The following is an 18,773-nucleotide window of genomic DNA, read 5'->3' on the forward strand; positions in this document are numbered from 1 at the left end:
TAAGCATTATCTCACTTCAAGGTACTGGCATTTTAACAGGAATCAAAGGCTGAAGCCAAAGGTGTTTAGTAAAAGGTGAGATGTGGAGGGGTGGGGATGGAAGCTTTCCCTGGACAACAGTCTCCTGAAGTCCAACCCAGAGGCAGGGTGTACATTTTGAGTGTCAGTGCCTGGCTTGTTTGCCTCTGCAAATGTGGCAGCCATGGACACTGGCTAGCATATGGACACCTTGCCTGGGGCTCCTGGTGGGAGATGCCCAGAAACATTCCTGAAGGCTTGCTCAGCAGGGTGAGGAGCAGCTCCTGTCTTCCAAACGCTCTCTGAATCCTCGGGTTCCGGGAAGCTGCGTTGAGAGTGCCGACTGCTGTTCTGTGCCCTCTGCTTCTCGGTGAATTCCAGGCGGGCTGCCGTGAACCTGCTCATGGCCGTGACCGACACAGCCAGGCAGAGGGCGAAAGAAGCCCAGGCGAGGCTGTCAACAGAAGGCACCGTTAGGAAAGGGCTGAGGGCTGTGATTCCAGGACTTCCTGTTTTCTCCAGATTGGGGGTCAATCTGGAGAAAACAACAGCTCCTCGTTCTACTCAATTTGGACCTGCATTTTGGATCACAAATCCCAGAGTCTAGTCAACGTATTGTTTAGCCCAAGGGTTAAGAGAATGGATTCTGGAGTCACTGTGCTGGCTTTGCACCGTGGCCCCACCTTGTATTAACCATGTGACCTTGAGCTGGTTGCTTTACCTCTTTGAATCAGTTTCCTCATTTGCAAAACTGGAATAATATCAATGCTGCCACCAGGGTGGCTGTGAGGAATTCAGTGAGTGAATGCGTGGGAAGTATTAATACTTAGTATAGCATCTGTTGCATAGAAGTTTACAGATTATTGCTGTTGTTGGCTGTAACCCAGGACAGTGGCATTGGTGTCTTTACTTTTTTTTTTTTTTTTTTTGATGGAGTCTCTCTCTGTCACCCAGGCTGGAGTGCAATGGCGTGATCTTGGCTCATTGCGACCTCTGCCTCCCGGTTCAAGCAATTCTCCTGCCTCAGCCTCCCGAGTAGCTGGGACTACAGGTGTGTGCCACCATATCTGGCTAATTTTTGGATTTTTAGTAGAGACGGGGTTTCACCATGTTGGCCAGGCTGGTCTTGAACTCCTGACCTCAGGTGATCTGCCCGCCTTGGCCTCCCACAGTGCTGGGATCATAGACATGAGCCACTGTGCCCAACCAGCATCATTATTCTTATATCCCCATCCAGACTGTAAGCCTGTTGCATACTGAGATGATGGGCTATACTTTTCATCCTTCATAGAACCCAGCACTCTGTTGGGAACATGGTAATTAGCATCTACTTTATACCAAAGGGTGTTCAAATGTTTGCATTATTATGAGACAAAGAGAAGGGCTGTGTGGTGGACAAAGAACAACCTAGAGAAGAAAAGCAAAATGTAGGGCTAACCAGAGACACTTCCCAATGGATAATAATAAGATTAACAATAATAAACAGTCTTGTGTGTATGCCAGATGCTGTGATGGGCATCGGATTATCTAACTGAACACCTCACAGCGACCCCCTGATGGGGGCACTATAATAATCTCCATTTTACAGATGAGGAAACTGAGACACAGAGAAGTTAAGCAACTTGTCCACGACCACCATTTAGAAAGTGGGACATCCTGGATGCGGCTGCAAACCCTGTGAGTCCAGGTACTGCTGGCTGACTTGCAAGATTTTGCTGTCTCCTGATGCTGTGGCCTCGGTTAACCAAGGACATATGCCAAGGTTTGCGTTGGGCCTGGCCTTGCTTCGTGTTTTCATTAAGTAGGTGATTATTTTGGTTTAAATGAGGGCAGAAACTCATTGCATCTCTCCACACCCCCACTGAAATGAGAGTAAAGGGATGTGTACTAGTGTGAACACACAAGGACAAGGAGAATTGGAGAGGAGACACGAGAGTATGGAAACGGCTGGGAGAGGGATGACTAATTCATGGAGTGAGGGATGCGACACAGCAAGTGTCTGCAATGAGGGCCACCCACAAGACAAGAAGGATGCCTGTTATATCAGCACTGCTGAATCCTTGAGAGGTGCAGAACCTTGAGGCACAAATACAGCACAAAAAAATGCAGCCCTTTCCCCGGTCTCCTCCTTACCACAAACACTCTACCCCACTTCCCTTTCCCCCAGAAGAGCAAAGTTTTATTCTCTGGAGAAGGTGAATGGAAGGAAAGCCTCCGGATTCAGAGACAGCAGGCCCAATGGAAGGCAGGGAAGGGGGCTGGTCTGAAAATGGGATTGTATGGAAATCTGCACAGGAGTGGGAAGCAGTCCAGCCCTTTCCTATGCCTAACCTCAGAAATTATCAGCCAGGCATGCGAGCTTACTCCACTTCCTGCGGATACTGGATGATTCCCTTCTGAAGACACTGACAGGTTGTGGAAAGAACCTCTACAAACCGATATTTGTGTGTGTTTTTGTGGAGTGGAATTCCAAGATAAAATAGATGGTGCCATACCCAATCACATGCCAAAACAACAACAAAAGAGCCTACCAGTAGATAAATACCAGCCCTGCTCCAGAGCTTCCAATTATCCTTGACAATCAAAGATGCCAACGTTTGGGGGAAAGGTCCAACAACAAAGTGGGGAGGGGAAAGAATTCTAAAGGAAAGAGGTAACACAAGGAACAAAAGAAAACAGCAACAAAAACCAAACCCTTTGATTAATATCCTCAGAGGAATACGAGAAAAGAAGATGCTGTATCAATAAAGCAAGATCAGGATATTATGAAAAAGGAACAGCTGGAAAACAAGGAAGAGCTTGGAAAATTAAAAGAAGCCCAAAATAAGAATTCAATAGAAAGGCTGGAAGACAAGCAGAGAAAAATTTTCAGAAAATATAACAAAAAGAGAAAGAAAATATAAAGAAAGTAATAAGATCCTTGACTAATAAACCCAAAAGACCTAATATCTAACTAACAAGAGTTTTCTAAAAGGAGAACAAAAAACTGACGAAAGGAAATAATCAAAGAAATAATACAAATACAAAAATCACTGTAATTCCAGGACATGAATATTCAGATTAAAGGCTCCCCACCCCCACCCCAAGCACACAGATGAAGGATGAATGTGGAGAAAAGAGGATCCTTGCCAAAGGACATCATCGTGACATTTCACAACATTGGTCATAAAGAGAAGAAAATAACAGGCCACCTACAAAGGCACATGAATCAGAATGGTGTTGGACTCTTGACAGAAACTATGAATGCTAGAAGAGAATGGAGTACAGCCATCAAAATTCTTTGGGAAAATGATTTCCAACAGAGAATTCTGTACTGTGTCAAACGATCAATCAAGTATGGAGTATTGAATTTCCAGGCATGCAAGGAGTAAAATAACTTATCTCTCATTGGATCCTTTCTTAGGAAGCTACTGAAGGATGTGCTCCCAGAAAAGGTAGATGTAAACTAAATAAGATAATGCAATGGGACCTAAGAAACAGCATTCCAAGATAAGGAAGTGGTGCAGGGAAGTCTCATGATGACAGCTCTAGGCAGTGACCAGCCTGTAATAGGGCAGGAGAACTGAGGGCTTTGGGGGTTGGAAGTGAAACTGAGAAGCTAATCTGATTAGGTCCACCAAACCTAACCTGTGCTGCTTGCTTTTGGTTGCTTGCTTTCTTTCCTCCCCAAATAGCTAAAAGCCATGACACTAAACTCTATAACTTAACCTTCACTGGCTTCCTTACAGATAACATTTCTGATGTATATGTCACCATGGTAATTGTTGCTTAGTTGTTTTTCAGGAACTTGGGGCAGCTTCTATCCAGTTCAAACTGGTTGAGACCACTGATCCTTCAGCTGATCCTGTGCAAGTGCCTAAGAGGTGGCCTTTTGATGTCAGAAAGCCAAAAACTCTACCCTCAGAACATGCTAATGCTACAATTTTCTGAACATGCATCCTGTGAAGAGCCATGAACCCTGACTATGCTTGCACAGATCACCAGTGACTTTATTTTTCCCCACTGCCAATCACCTTTCTTCTTGCCTTAGACCACCCCACTTCTCTAACCCATAAATATCCCTAAGTCTTATCTTCAGGCAGGCGGATTTGAGAGCTGTTCTCCCACCTCCTTATTGGGCTGCCCTGTGAATAAATGTTTTATCTGCCCTGTGAATAAATCTTTTGTAAGACCTATCATCACAGTAACTGGTTTACTAAGCACAAACAGAATGAACTTGGTGGGTATCAGAAGGGTGGCACAGGGAGAGAATGGAATTGATAGATTGTTACGTTTAGTACTATTTGATGTTTAACAAACATTTACATATACTTCTTTTGCTAAAAATTAAGTAATTGAAAGTAATAGAAAACAAAAACAAAACAAAATGATATTGGAAACAAACAGACCATTCTTCAGGCTCCTTTAGTGTTTGGAATTTGCTTCTATCCATAGCAAAAGGAGTGCAGTACAAATTGGCCAGAATTGAGAATCCACCTACAATTCATCTGAGCTCTGCTGCAACTACACTCTCAACTGTGTAAGGTGCCAGTGATAGCCCCTCAGCACCAATAGCACTAATTCAAAGGGGGGTAGCTAAGTGACAAACAGGTGGAGGGACAGGGTGCCCAGAGAAACATTTGTAAAAATTAACATCTTCAGACTGGGAAGACGAAGACTAAGAAAAGTTCAGACTCTAACAACTCACGAAGCATATGGCTCACAGTAACACACATGCGTTCACTGAATCCTAGAATAGTAGGATGAGGGAGTGAGCCCTGAACGTGTTATGTGTTTTACAAAGAGGAAAGTAACATAAGAGGTTGTTACATAAGATGAAAATGTAAGTTATGTGCATCTATTTTTAAGATACGATATGCTTCGGAGGTCCACATCAAAGAGAACCCCTGTGGTCTTGGATAATGTGGTCGAGTCAGTTAGAGACAGAATTCTGATGTCATGACCTTGTCTTTGCATTAGAAACAGGGGCTGGGTCTCCCACAGTTGAAGTATTTATTAGGGTTATAGATCAAGACACTTCCTCCCACACTGTGTTTAAGAACTGAACATCAACAACGTTCAATTTCTCGGGGACTTCACTATGTGCAAAGAGTTTTATAAACATAATCTCTCTAAATCCCTATACAAACATTTGAGGCAGGTATCTTCACTTTATAGATGAGGGAATTGGGCTACAGATGGGTCACAGAATTAACCCAAAGTCACAATACTGGCAGATGCTGGCACTATGACCAAGGTTGGTCATCCTACAAAACTTACGTGCATCTTTATGTGCATCTCTCCTGATCCCCCAGGACTTGAGCACCATGACCGAGCAACTTACCCATATGACCAGCCATAATCCCAGGTCTGAGGCTTCCAATCTTCTGGTCCAAGGTTCACAGTGATTTGAAAAATGGTTGTGTACATCATGTGGGCCACCATGCCTAGGAGCCCTGCGCAAGGAAAGCTCTGTGAGTCACAGTTAAGAAGACACATGATGGAAGAACTCTACGCTGCATGAGTTGGCTGTAAGGAGCTCTCTAACATTCATAAAATCCTTTTGATGTATCTGCATGTAGTCATCCTTAAACATTCTGCTGGACATCCTTCCCACAATTGAAACTGAAGAGACATCCAGAAAGACACAATCGGGGAGGACCTGACAGAACCTGGGCAGGAGTCTCCATGGCCTGGTTTCTTCCTAAGAAGATCAGAAATTGGATTTTATCATTCCATTCGCTGAGGATAAGACTTGAGGGAGGTAGACATGGTGGCATGCACCTGTAATCCCAGGTACTCGGGAGGCTGAGGAGGGAGGATTGCTTAAGCGCAGGGCTTTGAGACCACCCTGGGGGGAACTCACCCCAAAATAAATAAATAAATAAGTAAAATAAAATAATTAAAAGGGACTTTACAAAAAAAGGACTTAGGAAAGATGTATTACACTTATCAAGCACAAAAATGATGTACAAATTGGCCTGCTACATGATTAACTTAACATGAGTAACTTTTCGTATCCAGTTTGAGGACTAAAGGAAGTCATTTGTTCAGGGTTCTTTCTCTCTGGAAAGGCCCACTTAGGAGACCCAATTAAGTGGCTTTAAAAGTTACTTGGAGAACACCGAAGTAGAACTAAAAAAAGGAGTTCTTCATTTTTATGGAACATTTATACCAAATGTGGATACTTTTTTTAAAACTACCATCTATTGAGTACTTCTTCTATACTAGGTGCACTCTTATTTAGTCATCGCCAAAGTGTTTTGAGATACATTATAGTGTTCTGTCTTAGAGAAGTTAAGTAACTTGCCTGAGGTCATACACCCACTAAGGAGACGTCTGCCTCTGGGCAGGATCCCGCCACAGACTCATGCCTAAGTACTGTTTTCAGTGAAGTGATGTCAGCTGTCAGAGCCAGGGCACCCTCTTCCCTGGTTGTGACAAAGACAAACGGATAAATTTCACTTCCTATCTGTGCCTAACCCCTTTTCATCTGTCACCCTAAGAATACTGTCCCCAGCCAATGGAATTCATTGGTGACTTATCCAGTGGACCACCTGCCCTGCTCAAATGGCCATTGATGGGAAAGAGCCAGCCTGTTCTTTGGCAATGAGCATGTCCAGCCTGACACTCTGCTTTCCCTCTGGGGCAGCCTGTTCCAAGGATGCTGTTGGAAAGTACCTGCCAGCACCATGAAGATGGCTACCAAGGCATCCACCCTGAGCCAGTCGAACCCAGTGCGACAACTCACTCTGGAGCCCAGGAGGATGGCGCTTGTCAGTATCAGAATGATATCCAGGACCTCGCCCCCGATGGACAGCCACAAAACACCTGCCAAAGAAAGGGATGTTAGAAACGCTGGACATTTCTAATTCAGAAGTACTAAATTGTTCATTCCTTTGATTTAGTTCACTTCTAAACAAAACATGAAAAACAGACACGCTGGAGTGGAAATCACAGATGCCTCTGCTGAATCTTAGAAAGCTGGCAATGGAAAGGCACTCTTCAGGGCTGAAAGAGATGGCTATAGGGATTGCCCGTAGCTGAGTGGGGGTGGGGTGGGGGCAGGGAAACTAAGCAAAACCCTGCTGTGAGGATATGAGTGGTGCTGGAGGTCTCCATGCCCAAGCTCAAAAACTACCATTGTGTCTGGAGTTGGTTCCTGCCAGTGGGTTCATGGTCTGGCTGACTTCAAGAACGAAGCCACGGACCTTCGCGGTCAGTGTTTCAGCTCTTAAAGATGGCACAGACCCAGAGAGTGAGCGGTAGCAAGGTTTATTGTGAAGAGCAAAAGGACAAAGCTCCCATAGCACGGAACCCAAGAGGGTGGCGAAGTTGGGGGGGAAAGCTGGGGAGGCCAGCTTTTATCCCCTTATTGGCCCTTCCCATGTTCCATTTCTGTCCTATCAGAGTGCCCTTTTTCCAATCCTCCCTGCGATTGGCTACTTTTAGAATTCTGCTGATTGGTGCATTTTACAGAATGCTGATTGGTGCATTTTACAGAGCGCTGACTGGTGCACTTTACAGAGCACTGATTGGTGCATTTTACAAACCTCTTTAAGACAGAAAAGTTCGTGTTGGTGCGTTTTACAAACCTCTTGTAAGACAGCAAAGTTCCCTAAGTCCCCACTCGACCCAGGAAGTCCAGCTAGCCTCACCTCTCACCACGATGTTTTGATTTTACCAGGAGATATCATCTTTGCCTTTTGCAAGAAAAAGTTACACAAACATGGGGGTGGAGGGTCTGTGAGTTGGCGAGTCCTGTCTGCAGGTACCAAAACCTCATTTGTTTCTGTGGAAGCCACTTGTTTACTTTCTGGAGAGGATCCCACCTGTGGCTTCAAGGAGCTCTGTTGGCAGTGGAGAGCAATGGAGAAAAGGGACAGAAAAGGAATTCATCTTTGCGAAAGGACTCCTCTAAGGCAAGTTAGGTAATGGAGACACAGCAATGAATAGACGTGATCCATGCCTTCACAAAACCTCTACTCCAGCTGGGAGAACAGACACCAGGAAAGTAATTACAAAGATACTGAGTGTTAGGGAGCTTTAGAGAGAAGAAAAAACTGCTCTAGGCAGTGGTGTGCTGAAGCTCATCTCACAGCTCTGTGTTCATCTTGCAACCGAGAGCTGCATTCATCTTGCAATTGAAATTGGCTATGGTGGGAATATTTACACCATGGAACACGGCCAATGCTGCCAATCAGGGCTTCCCATCCACCCTACAAAGTTGGCTGTTAAACATTTGCCAGCACACCACTGGCTATAGGGCACAGGAAGAGAGCCTGCGGTTCTAGCTTTTGGACTTGACTTCATGGAAAAATCATCAATGACTCCCTCATCATTTCCCCTATTCCCAATAAAACTATAAAAATAGTCCAAGCTATGAGGAGTGCTAGTGGGCAGAGTGCGAGTAAGGTATTTACCTTGTTCTTCAGCTGGCACTACACTCTGGAAACTCCTACACTTTTCATCTGAAAGATAAAGAGAATGCATCCAGAAGTGAGCTACACTTCACAACCAGGGGGCAAATGGTGAATTTCTAGCCCCTTAACTGGATGAGGAATGGGGAGTGTGCAGACTGCTTTACTGCTCAGAGACATGAGCTGCCCCTCTGTGTGGGAGCCTGATATAATCCGCCCTATTGGACTCTGGCTTGGCCACGTAACACTCTTTGACCAATGAACTGGGAGCAAAAATGAGATGGATCTGAGCAGCTTTAAGAGCCAGTGTCTTTTCCCTTAGTTCTTGTTCCCTTGCTCTGTGATCCCAGAGGCCCATGTCAAGAGGGAGTCTCCATCAGCCTGGGTCCCTGAATAGCTAAAATGAGGACAGACCCCTTGCCAACCTGAAAAGTCTATACAGAATGAGCTAAAAATAAATGTGTTGGTTTAAAGCACTGGAATTTGGGGGGTTGTTTGTTATTGCAGCCTACCCTAGCCTATCTGGACTAATACTGCAAGTCTTAGACCAGGGGTTCTCAGCTTTGGAAATAGCATTCATTATGATATGAATCTAAAATAATTGGCTTCTTGTTGAAGGGAAATGATCAAAGTTCACAATTTATTTTTAAATGAGTGAGAGCAGATTCAGAGCCATGTCTCTTACTAAGACTCTTAGCAGGCGAGTCACGCATTTGCTTGCATTCCATCATGCTTTCTTGACTATGACAGAAAGGGAAGAATCGTTGCGTGTGTACCAGGTATTGGGCAGAACCCGCCACTAGACTCATTTACGTGCTCCAGGGAGATAGATATTATTTGTATGTGAGTGTCATCTGTCAGGTTGCACACATCAGGTAAAAAATCTTGAGCCACAGCCTTAGATATGCAGTTCCCTTTAAAATTCTAAGTCCATGGATATCCACTTGGTGTGAAGATGTCACCAAATTCTGGTTTAGGGGGTGACAGATGGAGGACTGAGACCATGGCAAGTCACCCTCTGGGGTCCTGTCCCAGCTGAGTGTCCTGCACTCTCTCTACTAACACGTCAGCCCAAAATAGAATCATAGACTGTCGAGTGGGAGGAGCCTGGGGAATCATCTGGTTCATCCCCACACAGTTTACAGGAGTGCGTTGAAGGGCCTCTGAGGGAAAGTGACTTGCTCAAGACAGTTTCCGTGTTAGAGCTCAGGGCGCAGAGCCCGGGCCCAGTGCTGTCCTGCTATATCACTGACTTAATGCAGTGGAGAGCAATGGAGAAAAGGGACAGAAGAGGAAATTCATCTTTGGTGTTCCTTTTGAATAAAGCCAGAAGGATTAAAAGAAAAAATCTTTATAAATCCCATGAAGCCAGGGAGGCGGGTGTTACATAGCTTGAGTGCTTCAGCAGCCAAGCAGGACAGCAAGCCAGCCCGAGGAAGTGGCGTCCAATCCCTCCGTGCCTGACTCTGACATCCTCTGTCACTTTGCTCTCCCCTGACCCCCGCTCCGCCCCTATCCTTTATGGGGTGCCTGAGTCCCTCTGCCCTGAACTTTTTGAGTTTAGCAGAACAGCACAGAATCTAAAATCCACACATTTTGTGGATTCACAGACTCACCTAAGGAAAAGAACATTTCGTGTTTAAGTGCCACCTGGGCCAGGAATTGTCATTTCAGATTGTGGGATCAAAGGTGTGGGTTCCCTTTAAAGACATTCTAGGCACTGGGAAGAAAGGATAGAGTTCTTGGAGGTGGCTTGGGCAGAGGATGTCTTAAAATAGCACTTCAGGTGACCGGGTGCGGTGGCTCATGCCTGTAATCCCAGCACTCTGGGAGGCCGAGGTGGGCGGATCACGAGTCAGGAGATCGAGACCATCTTTGGCCAACATGGTGAGACCCCATCTCTACTAAAAACACACCCACAAAAAATAGCTGGGTGTGGTGGTGTGCACCTGTAATCCCAGCTACTCGGGAGGCTGAGGCAGAAGAATCGCTTGAACCCAGGAGGCAGAGGTTGCAGTGAGCCGAGATCGTGCCACCACTGCGCTCCAGCCTGGTGACAGAGTGAAACTCTGCCCCCCCTCAAAAAAAAAGCACTCCAGGTAAGGGAGTACTTCCCTGGAGGGTCAACTTTTAGGGACATGGAGCCCATTCAGAAGGAAAACACACAGGGAGGCCCCACAGGGCAGCAGAGCTGGGGCAGTCGGATGCCCAGAAGCCCCTTCCTGGACTTGTTTAGGGCCGAGGCACATCCTCCCAAGACTGGGGCTCTCACTGCCAGCTCTACGTCACTCTCATCACCCCTCCTGACCCTGACCCTGACCCTCTCTCCAAAGGACTCTTTGGGCTCCATCCCGTTTCCCTCCAGTCTGAGCCCTTTTCTTTCTTATGCCCCAAATCTCCTAAGTACTTGCGACAAATTCGACTAAATGGCAGATGCCTGTGTGGTGCAATCTCCAGTTGGGAGCCCCAGCTAGACTCTGCAGCAGACATGTATTTTTTTTTTTTTTTTTTTTTTTTTTTTTGCTCATGCCATGTTTTAAAGATATTTCAAAATTGAGAAATTTTACAAAGAAATCCAAACATCTTACCTCCCTTGAAGAATCAGAGCATCTGATAACACCGTATTGGGCTTACAAGCACACATGACCACGAAGCTGATGTGAGCGAGAGGAGCTCCTTTAGCTGAGGTACAGAGGTTCAAGGTCATCGGCATTCCCATAGCCCAGCTCCACGCACTTTTCCTAGGACCTCCTATAAACATTTGAGTTTGTAACTCCTCGATGTATAGCTTTTGTTTTGTCCTCTAACATGTTTGGTAATAAATAAATAATTTATTTATTATTAAGTAAAAATAATTAGTTAATTATTAGTTCATTCTAAACGTTTTTGCTTTAGGGGTAACCATGAAGCACACCGGGCCGAGGGAGATGATCGGGGGAAGATGTCTTTCTTTCTTCCTTCTTAATAAAGTGACGACAATATTTACAGACCCAGGTGTACCTGGATGACCTTATTATTTCAAGAAATATGTAAAATATGAGAAGAGGTGTTTTGTTTGTTGGTTTGTTTGTTTTCCTTTAGCTTTTAAATTCTGGGGCATATATGCAGATGTGCAGGTTTGTTACATAGGTAAACGTGTGCCTTGGTGATTGAGCAGAGGTTTTTTTTTTTTAATTGATGGGCACAGCATTGTTCACTGATAATTGTAAAAGTTGTTGCCCTTCAGTTAAGGTGTGTGCATTGTGGGGTAACAGGCAAAGTCAGAGCTAAGCGTTATGCAATTTGAGTTCCAAGCCCAGCTCCATCAGCTCCTACCTGTATACTCTTCCATGGGTCATGGGTGACTTACATCTCTGGAACTCAGTCTTCTTCTCTGTAAAATGGCTCTACTGTTCTAGATCAGCCTTTCCCAAAGTGCGTTCCACTGAACAATAGTCTTATAGAATATTAATCCTTATTTATTTGTTTGGTTTTTTTGAGACGGAGTCTCGCTCTGTCACCCAGGCTGGAGTGCGGTGGTGCCATCTCGGCTCACTGCAGGCTCCACCTCCCAGGTTCACACCATTCTCCTGCCTCAGCCTCCCGAGTAGCTGGGATTACAGGCGCCCACCACCACGCCCGGCTAATTTTTTGTATTTTTAGTAGAGACAGGGTTTCACCGTGTTAGCCAGGATGGTCTCGATCTCCTGACCTCGTGATTCACCCGCCTCGGCCTCCCAAAGTGCTGGGATTACAGCCATGAGCCACCGCACCAGGCCTATTAATCCTTATTAAACATAAAAAGTCTCTTCTGTGCTCCATAAATTTGGGGAAACACTGGTATATGTAACGTTAAACAAGTTTCTGTATCGGAGGACTTCTCAGAGATTTTGATGTGCTAATGTGTGTTGTGAATTTTCAAGAAGAAAATGTAACATAATATGGAATCTTTTCCAATTTGTTGGACTTCAAGACACTTTTTGTTTACTTTCACAAAGAGACATCTCCAAAGGCATCTCTGTGGAGTAATCTTTGAGGACATCCAGTGAGGTACTTTAAGAGCTCTTTCTGTCCTGATACAAGAATATAGTTGCATAGAAGTCAGAAAGAGGTTGCTATATGGTTTGAATGTCCCCTCCCAAACTCGTGTTGAAATTTAATCCCTAGTGTGGTGGAATTGAGAGATGGGAGCTTTAAGACATGCTCGAGTCATGAAGGCTGTGCTCTCGTGAATGGATTAATCCATTCATGAATTAATGGGTTCTCGTGGGGTGTGGGGCTAGTGGCTTTGTAAGAAGAGGAGGAGAGGGCCGAGCTAGAATGTCAGCACGCTCAGCACCCTCGCCATGCGCCGCCCTGCACCTCCCTGGGGCTCTGTGAAGAGTCCTCCCCAGCAAGAAGGCTCTCACCAGATGTGCTCCCTCGACCGTGGATTTCCCAGCCTCCGTAACTGTAAGTCATACATTTCTTTTCTTTGTAAATTACCTAGTTTCTGGTATTCTGTTCTAAGCAACAGAGAATGGACGAAGACAGAAGAAATACATCCTTGATTTCTCCTTGCTGTTGTCCATGAATCATGGAGAACACTAACACACTAACCCTCTTTAGATTCAGTGTGTGCTCCTGACTGTAGGGGAAAAACCCTTCCGTGGTGTGATCCAGAAAAATGTGCACGTGCATGCGTGTGCGTGTGTGTGTCTGTGTGTGTGCATGTGTGTCTCTGTGTGTGTCTGTGTGTGTGCGTGTGTGTGTCTGTATGTGCTTGCGTATGTCTGTGTGTGCGTGTGTGTATGTATGCATGTGTCTGCGTGTGTGCATGTGTGTCTCTGTGTCTGTGTGTGTGTGCGTGTATGTGCATGCATGTGCGTGTGTCTGTGTGTGCATGTGTGTGCTTCTGTGTGTGCATGTGTGCGTGTGTCTGTGTATGTGTGCATGTGTGTTTGTGTGTGCGTCTGTGTCTGTGTGCATGTCTGTGTGTGCGTGTGTGTCTGTGTGCATGTGTGTCTGTGTGTGCGTGTGTGTCTGTATGTGTGTGCGTGTGTCTGTGTGTGCATGTGTGTGTGTATGCGTGTGTGTCTGTGTGTGTGCATGTGTGTGCTTCTGTGTGTGTGTCTGTGTATGTGTGCATGTGTGTCTGTGTGTGCGTCTGTGTCTGTGTGCATGTCTGTGTGTGCGTGTGTGTCTGTGTATGTGTGTGTGTCTGTGTGTGTGTGTCTGTGTGTGCGTGTCTGTGTGTGTGTGCGTCTGTGTGTGTGTGTGAAGTAAACACTCTGTGGGTTTGCAGAAGTGCCAAGGGGACTTCCTCTAGAGGAAGGAGCCTGAAAGAGCCTCACACATCTCTTACTCCCGCTTTCAGTTCATTTTAGGCTGAGAAGATGCCACCACCACCACCACACACACGCTGAGTTACACACACCACACACACACAAACTGAGTGACAATTTTTTAATCAGAAATCGTGTGGACATTTTTACCATCTACCTCTGTAGTGTTTGTGTGACTGTGGCCTATGCCATATGCAGGTAGCCAGGTTGCAGCTGCTCCCACTCCTGCTGGAATATCCAGTTCCACACTTTCCTCAAGCCCAGCCCATGCAGATTTTTCCTGCCAGCTCCCTGGTTACTGATGAAGTAGCTCCCTCCCATTGGCCTAATTTTCCAACTCTTGTCCTCAAGTTCAGGTTCTACTCTGGCCCTAGCTCCTCCTGACATCACGACTAGCAAGCTTCCAGTTCTCTCCAATGAGGCTTTTTTTTTTTTTTCTCGAAGTCTCACTCTGTTGCCCAGGCTGGAGTACAGTGGTGTGATCTCAGCTCACTGCAACCCCCGCTTCCCAGGTTCAAGCGATTCTGCTGCCTCAGCCTCCTGAGTAGCTGGAATTACAGGCACCCACCACCACACCCGGCTAATTTTTGTATTTTTAGTAGAGATGGGGTTTCACCATGTTGGCCAGGCCGGTCTTGAACTCCCGACCTCAAGTGATCTGCCCTCCTTAGCCTTACAAAGTGCTGAGATTACAGGTGTGAGCCACCACACCTGGCCCAATGAGGAGGAGAGGATTGAGCTAGAATGTTAGCACGCTCAGCACCCTCGCCATGGGCTGCCCTGCACCTCCCTGGGACTGTCTCCCTGGGACATTTCTGTTTAGGAAATGTCTGCTCAGTTCCTCCTGCTTGGGTGACAGAGACCTTATGTTGCAGGGAAGGAGAAGCTGTCTCAGGTGACATGGAAAAGCCATGTGAGCTAAGTTCTTCCATAAGAACTTAAGGATTCCTCCTCTCCCCTGCCTTGTGTTCTGATGCAAATACCTGAGTTATGCTGCCTCAGACATTGGCTCACTCTCAGTTCTGCCTGCCTGGAACATTCTCATCCCCAGTCTCCATCTATTAAAATCATAGCCTTATGGGCCTGGCACAATGGCCACCTCCTTTATGAGGTCCTCCCTATGCCTAGAGCTATAAATAACCTCTCCTGTGTTACTCAGTTCTTGCATTGCTGTAAAGGAGTACCTGAGGCTGGGTAGTTTATAAACAAAAGGCTTTTAATTGGCTCACAGTTCTGCAGGCTGTGCAGGAAGCATAGCACTGGCATCTGCTCAGCTTCTGGTGAGGCCTGGGGCAACTTCCAATCGTGGCAGAGGACAGAGGGGGAATCTGCCAATCAGACAGTGGGAGTGCGAGCAAGAGAGAGAAGGGGGAAGGTGGCACACACTTTTCTTGTTTTTGTTTTTGTTTTGTTTTGTTTTTGAGATGGAGTTTTGCTCTTGTTGCCCAAGCTGGAGTGTAATGGTGCGATCTCGGCTCACTGCAACCTCCGCCTCCTGGGTTCAAGCAATTCTCCTGCCTCAGCCTTCCAAGTAGCTGGGATTACAGGCGCACACCACCACACATAGCTAAATTTTTTTTTTGTATTTTTAGTAGAGACAGGGTTTCACCGGGTTGGCCAGGCTGGTCTTGAACCCCTGACCTCAGGCCATCTGCCCACTTCAGCCTCCCAAAGTGCTGGGATTACAGGCGTGAGCCACCACACCCTTTCCAACAACCAGATCCCATGAGAAATCATTCACTATTGCAAGGACAGCACCAAAAGAACAGGGCTAAACTATTCCTGGTAAATCCACCTCCACAATCCAATCACCTCCCACCAGGCTCCACCTCTAACAATGGGGATGACATTTTATCCAAACTCTATCACCCATATCATAGGTGCGTCCTTGTTATAACCATTATCATCTTTTTCCTTGTTCGTTTGCACCTTAGGTGGGTCTCTCCCACTGGATCCTTGCTCTCAGCACTGGGGCTCACTCACCTTTCTCTCCTCCCCTCCTCCTGGCCCTGTGCCTGACAAGGAAATGACTGTCGGTGAATTCACTCTGCACTGCGCTGACTCCCTTCTTTCCAGAGGGCTTTGATGTACACTGAGGTGGGCTCCTCTGACTCTAGCGTGTCTTATTAGAAACATGAATACCACCAGATAAAACAGAGTTGAGTGGAATAAAACACCAGTGCCATAAGGATCAGAAACAAAGAGGCAACGGGCAACTCCAGAAAAAGCAAAAAGCTGAACACAGCAATAAACATAACCATAGCACCCGCTTTGATGCTATAATGAACAATAATGATAGAGTCAAAATATATTATTGGCTTACTGATTTCAATAAAGCAGCGATGTGACTTTATTAGGAAGATGACAGAGGGTATGTGGGGTGTTGTGGTGTGAGAGAGTTAAATCCTATTTATTATAACAGGAAGTTAATAGGTAATGTCTAAGATGAAGCCATGGCTGTGTAACCGTAGTTTTTGAAAACATGGAAGAAAATACTAGGAGAAATAATTGTTAACTGATTTCTCCTGAAGGGTGGGACTAAGTTATGGAGAAGAAAGGGGCAAGAGACTGTTGATTTTTCTTAGTAGCTTTTCAAAATGAGTTCATCTCTTGTCTATCAGTAAATATCACCTTGGTTAAAACTTTTTTTTGTTTGTTTGTTTTTTGAGACAGAGTTTTGCTCTTGTTGCCCAGGCTGGAGTGCAATGTTGCGATCTCAGCTCACTGCAACCTCTGCCTCCCTGGCTCAGGCGATTCTCCTGCCTCAGCCTCCCTAGTAGCTGAGATTACAGGCATGCACCACCGCACCCAGCTATTTTTTGTATTTTTAGTAGAGATGGGGTTTCATCATGTTGACTGGTCTCCAATTCCTGACCTCAGGTGATCTGCCCGCCTCAGCCTTCCAAAGTGCTGGGATTACAGGTGTGAGCCACCAAGCCTGGCCTGTATTCTTTTTCTTTAAAAAAAAGTTTTGGCCAGGCACAGTGGCTCATGCCTGTAATCCCAGCTACTGGGGAAGCTGAGGCAGGATAATCACTTAAAACCTGGGAGGTGGAGGTCGCAGTGAGCTGAGATTGTGCCGTTGCAATCCAGCCTGGGCAACAAGAGGGAAACTCAGTCTCAAAATAGATAAATAAAAAAATATATAATAACATAAAAAAAGAATACAGACCTCTAGACTCCACCCCGGCTCTCTTAAATTAGAACCTCCAGAATTGGGCACCTGGATATTTCTTTTACAAGCTCCTTGGGCGACACATTTGATAACTGGTGTGATGCCTATATAGAGCTGTGGAAACAGAAGTCCTATAGGCAGTCCTCGTATGAGAACTTGGAAAGAAGATGGAATTTCCCAAGCGATTTGCCTATAAGTATGGTGAATACAGTTTCCAAACCAAAATTCTGGAACTGTTTTGAAAATCCTCCAGGATGCAGGGTCCTGAGACTTTTGCATCTGTCCATGAAGGTAGAGAAGAGACTCATAGGAAGATAGCACTCCCAGAGAAGAGAGGAACTGGGGAGGTCCCTAAATAGCCTTAGCTCCAGGCACTATTGCAGTGTCTGTACCACATTACAGCACAAGACACAGGCACTGACCTGGATACATGGGAGGGTCAGTCAGGCTGGGTACGGCCGCACAGTGGCCACCACTGGGAGAGAGGGTGGTGGGGAGGGACATATAGCATCTCTTTGAGTGTTTCTTTTTTTTTTTTTTTTTTTAATTTGAGACAGGTCTCACTCTATCATTCAGGCTGGAGGGCAGTCACACGATCATGACTCACTGCAGCCTCAACCTCCCAGGCTCAAGTGATCCTCCCGGAGTAGCTGGGACCACAGGCACACCACACTGTGCCCAGCTACTTTTTAAAAAAAAAAACCTTTTGTAAAGAGAGGTCTCACTATGTTGCCTACGTTGCGAGGCTGGTCTCTAACTCCTGGTCTCAAGCGATTCTCCTGTCTCAGCTTCCCAAAGTGCTAGGATTACAGGAATGAGCCACCAGACTGGGCCTCAGGGGGTTCATTCTCGTTGCCTTTTACTTAGGCCTCAGGAACAAAAAACAAATGCTATGAGGATGGAAAAAGAAAAGGCAATTAGAAACGCCAGGAAAAGTTAAAAAGCTGTACAAGAAATTGACTGTAATAAGCTGAGGTCAGGAGAGACATGGGGATGGGAGGAGGATTCCTCCTTTTTCCGCCTTGGAGGTTTTGCCTCCCAAGCAGAAAGGGAAGAGTACTCTGTTCCTGAAGGCGGGCTTACGGCCAGGCTGCCTAATATGGAAGAGTCAAATTCCTCCCTCCTCAATTCTTTGAGAGGTAAAAACACTCTTCTGTTTTTAAAGATCCATCCAAGATCATTCCAAGTGCAGGAGAAATAACAGGGACGCACCTTCGAGTTGGGTCAGGGCCACCTTTCATTCCCAACGGATTTTAAATATCAGGGATTCAGTGACAAGAACAAATGAGAAAAGCTAATTTTAATAAACACTTGCAATGTGTCAGGCCCTGTTGCAGGCACTGTATGTGAATCTGGTCATTTCATCTTTACAATCGCTCTCGGAGGTAAGTACTGCTATCATTCCCATTTTATAGATGAGAAAACTGAGGCTCGGAAAGGTGAAGGGACTTACTCAAGGATACCTAGACAGTCAGTGGAGATGCAGGATTCAAACCCAGGCAGCCTGGCTCCAGAGCCCCTGCAACATCCCGCACCTGTCACTCCCAGAATCTACAGGCTTTGCTCACCTTCACCGTTGAGGCTCTCCTCACAGGACTGCCAGAGCCCCACATGGAACCCACGCTGAATGAACTTGTCATCACCCAGCTCCCAAATGTACAGGACAGCCTGGCTGTCGTTGTCCATCCTGCCGTTGCTGCTGTTGTCCCGTTTGAAGTGAATGCAGTGCTGCTCTCCCGGCTGGTCCCGGCACAGCGGCTTCACCACCCGCCGGGTCCCCTCACACCAGTGGCTGCTGACCACAGCAGTGAGGGAAAAGATGAGGGCGAGGCAGATGGGGAGGAGGAGCAGCGCCTGCTGCTGCTTGGCCCTGTCCAT

The 18,773-nt window shown here is 46.1% G+C and overlaps 1 protein-coding gene across 1 annotated transcript; it reads right to left on the reverse strand.

Moving 5' to 3' along the window:
- Positions 1-213: 213 nt before the first annotated feature.
- On the reverse strand, positions 214-18,773 carry GSG1L2 (GSG1 like 2). The gene is made up of 5 exons (XM_032138524.1): positions 18,464-18,773; positions 8,421-8,468; positions 6,679-6,828; positions 5,342-5,453; positions 214-472 (listed from the first exon to the last, which is right to left on the reverse strand). Exons 1-5 carry the CDS (start codon positions 18,771-18,773, stop codon positions 214-216), a joined length of 879 nt encoding a protein of 292 aa, XP_031994415.1.

This window comes from Hylobates moloch, unplaced genomic scaffold, assembly GCF_009828535.3.
Source record: "Hylobates moloch isolate HMO894 unplaced genomic scaffold, HMol_V3 SCAFFOLD_19, whole genome shotgun sequence".
In the NCBI taxonomy this organism is placed as follows: domain Eukaryota; kingdom Metazoa; phylum Chordata; class Mammalia; order Primates; family Hylobatidae; genus Hylobates; species Hylobates moloch.

Coding starts and splice junctions, on each gene's coding strand:
- GSG1L2 (XM_032138524.1), bottom strand. CDS start 18,773: ATGGACAGGGCCAAGCAGCAGCAGGCGCTGCTCCTCCTCCCCATCTGC. Junction 8,469..18,463: donor GGAGAGCCTCAACGGTGAAG/GTGAGCAAAGCC, acceptor TTTATCTTTCAG/ATGAAAAGTGTAGGAGTTTC. Junction 5,454..6,678: donor CATCTTCATGGTGCTGGCAG/GTACTTTCCAAC, acceptor TTCCTTGCGCAG/GGCTCCTAGGCATGGTGGCC.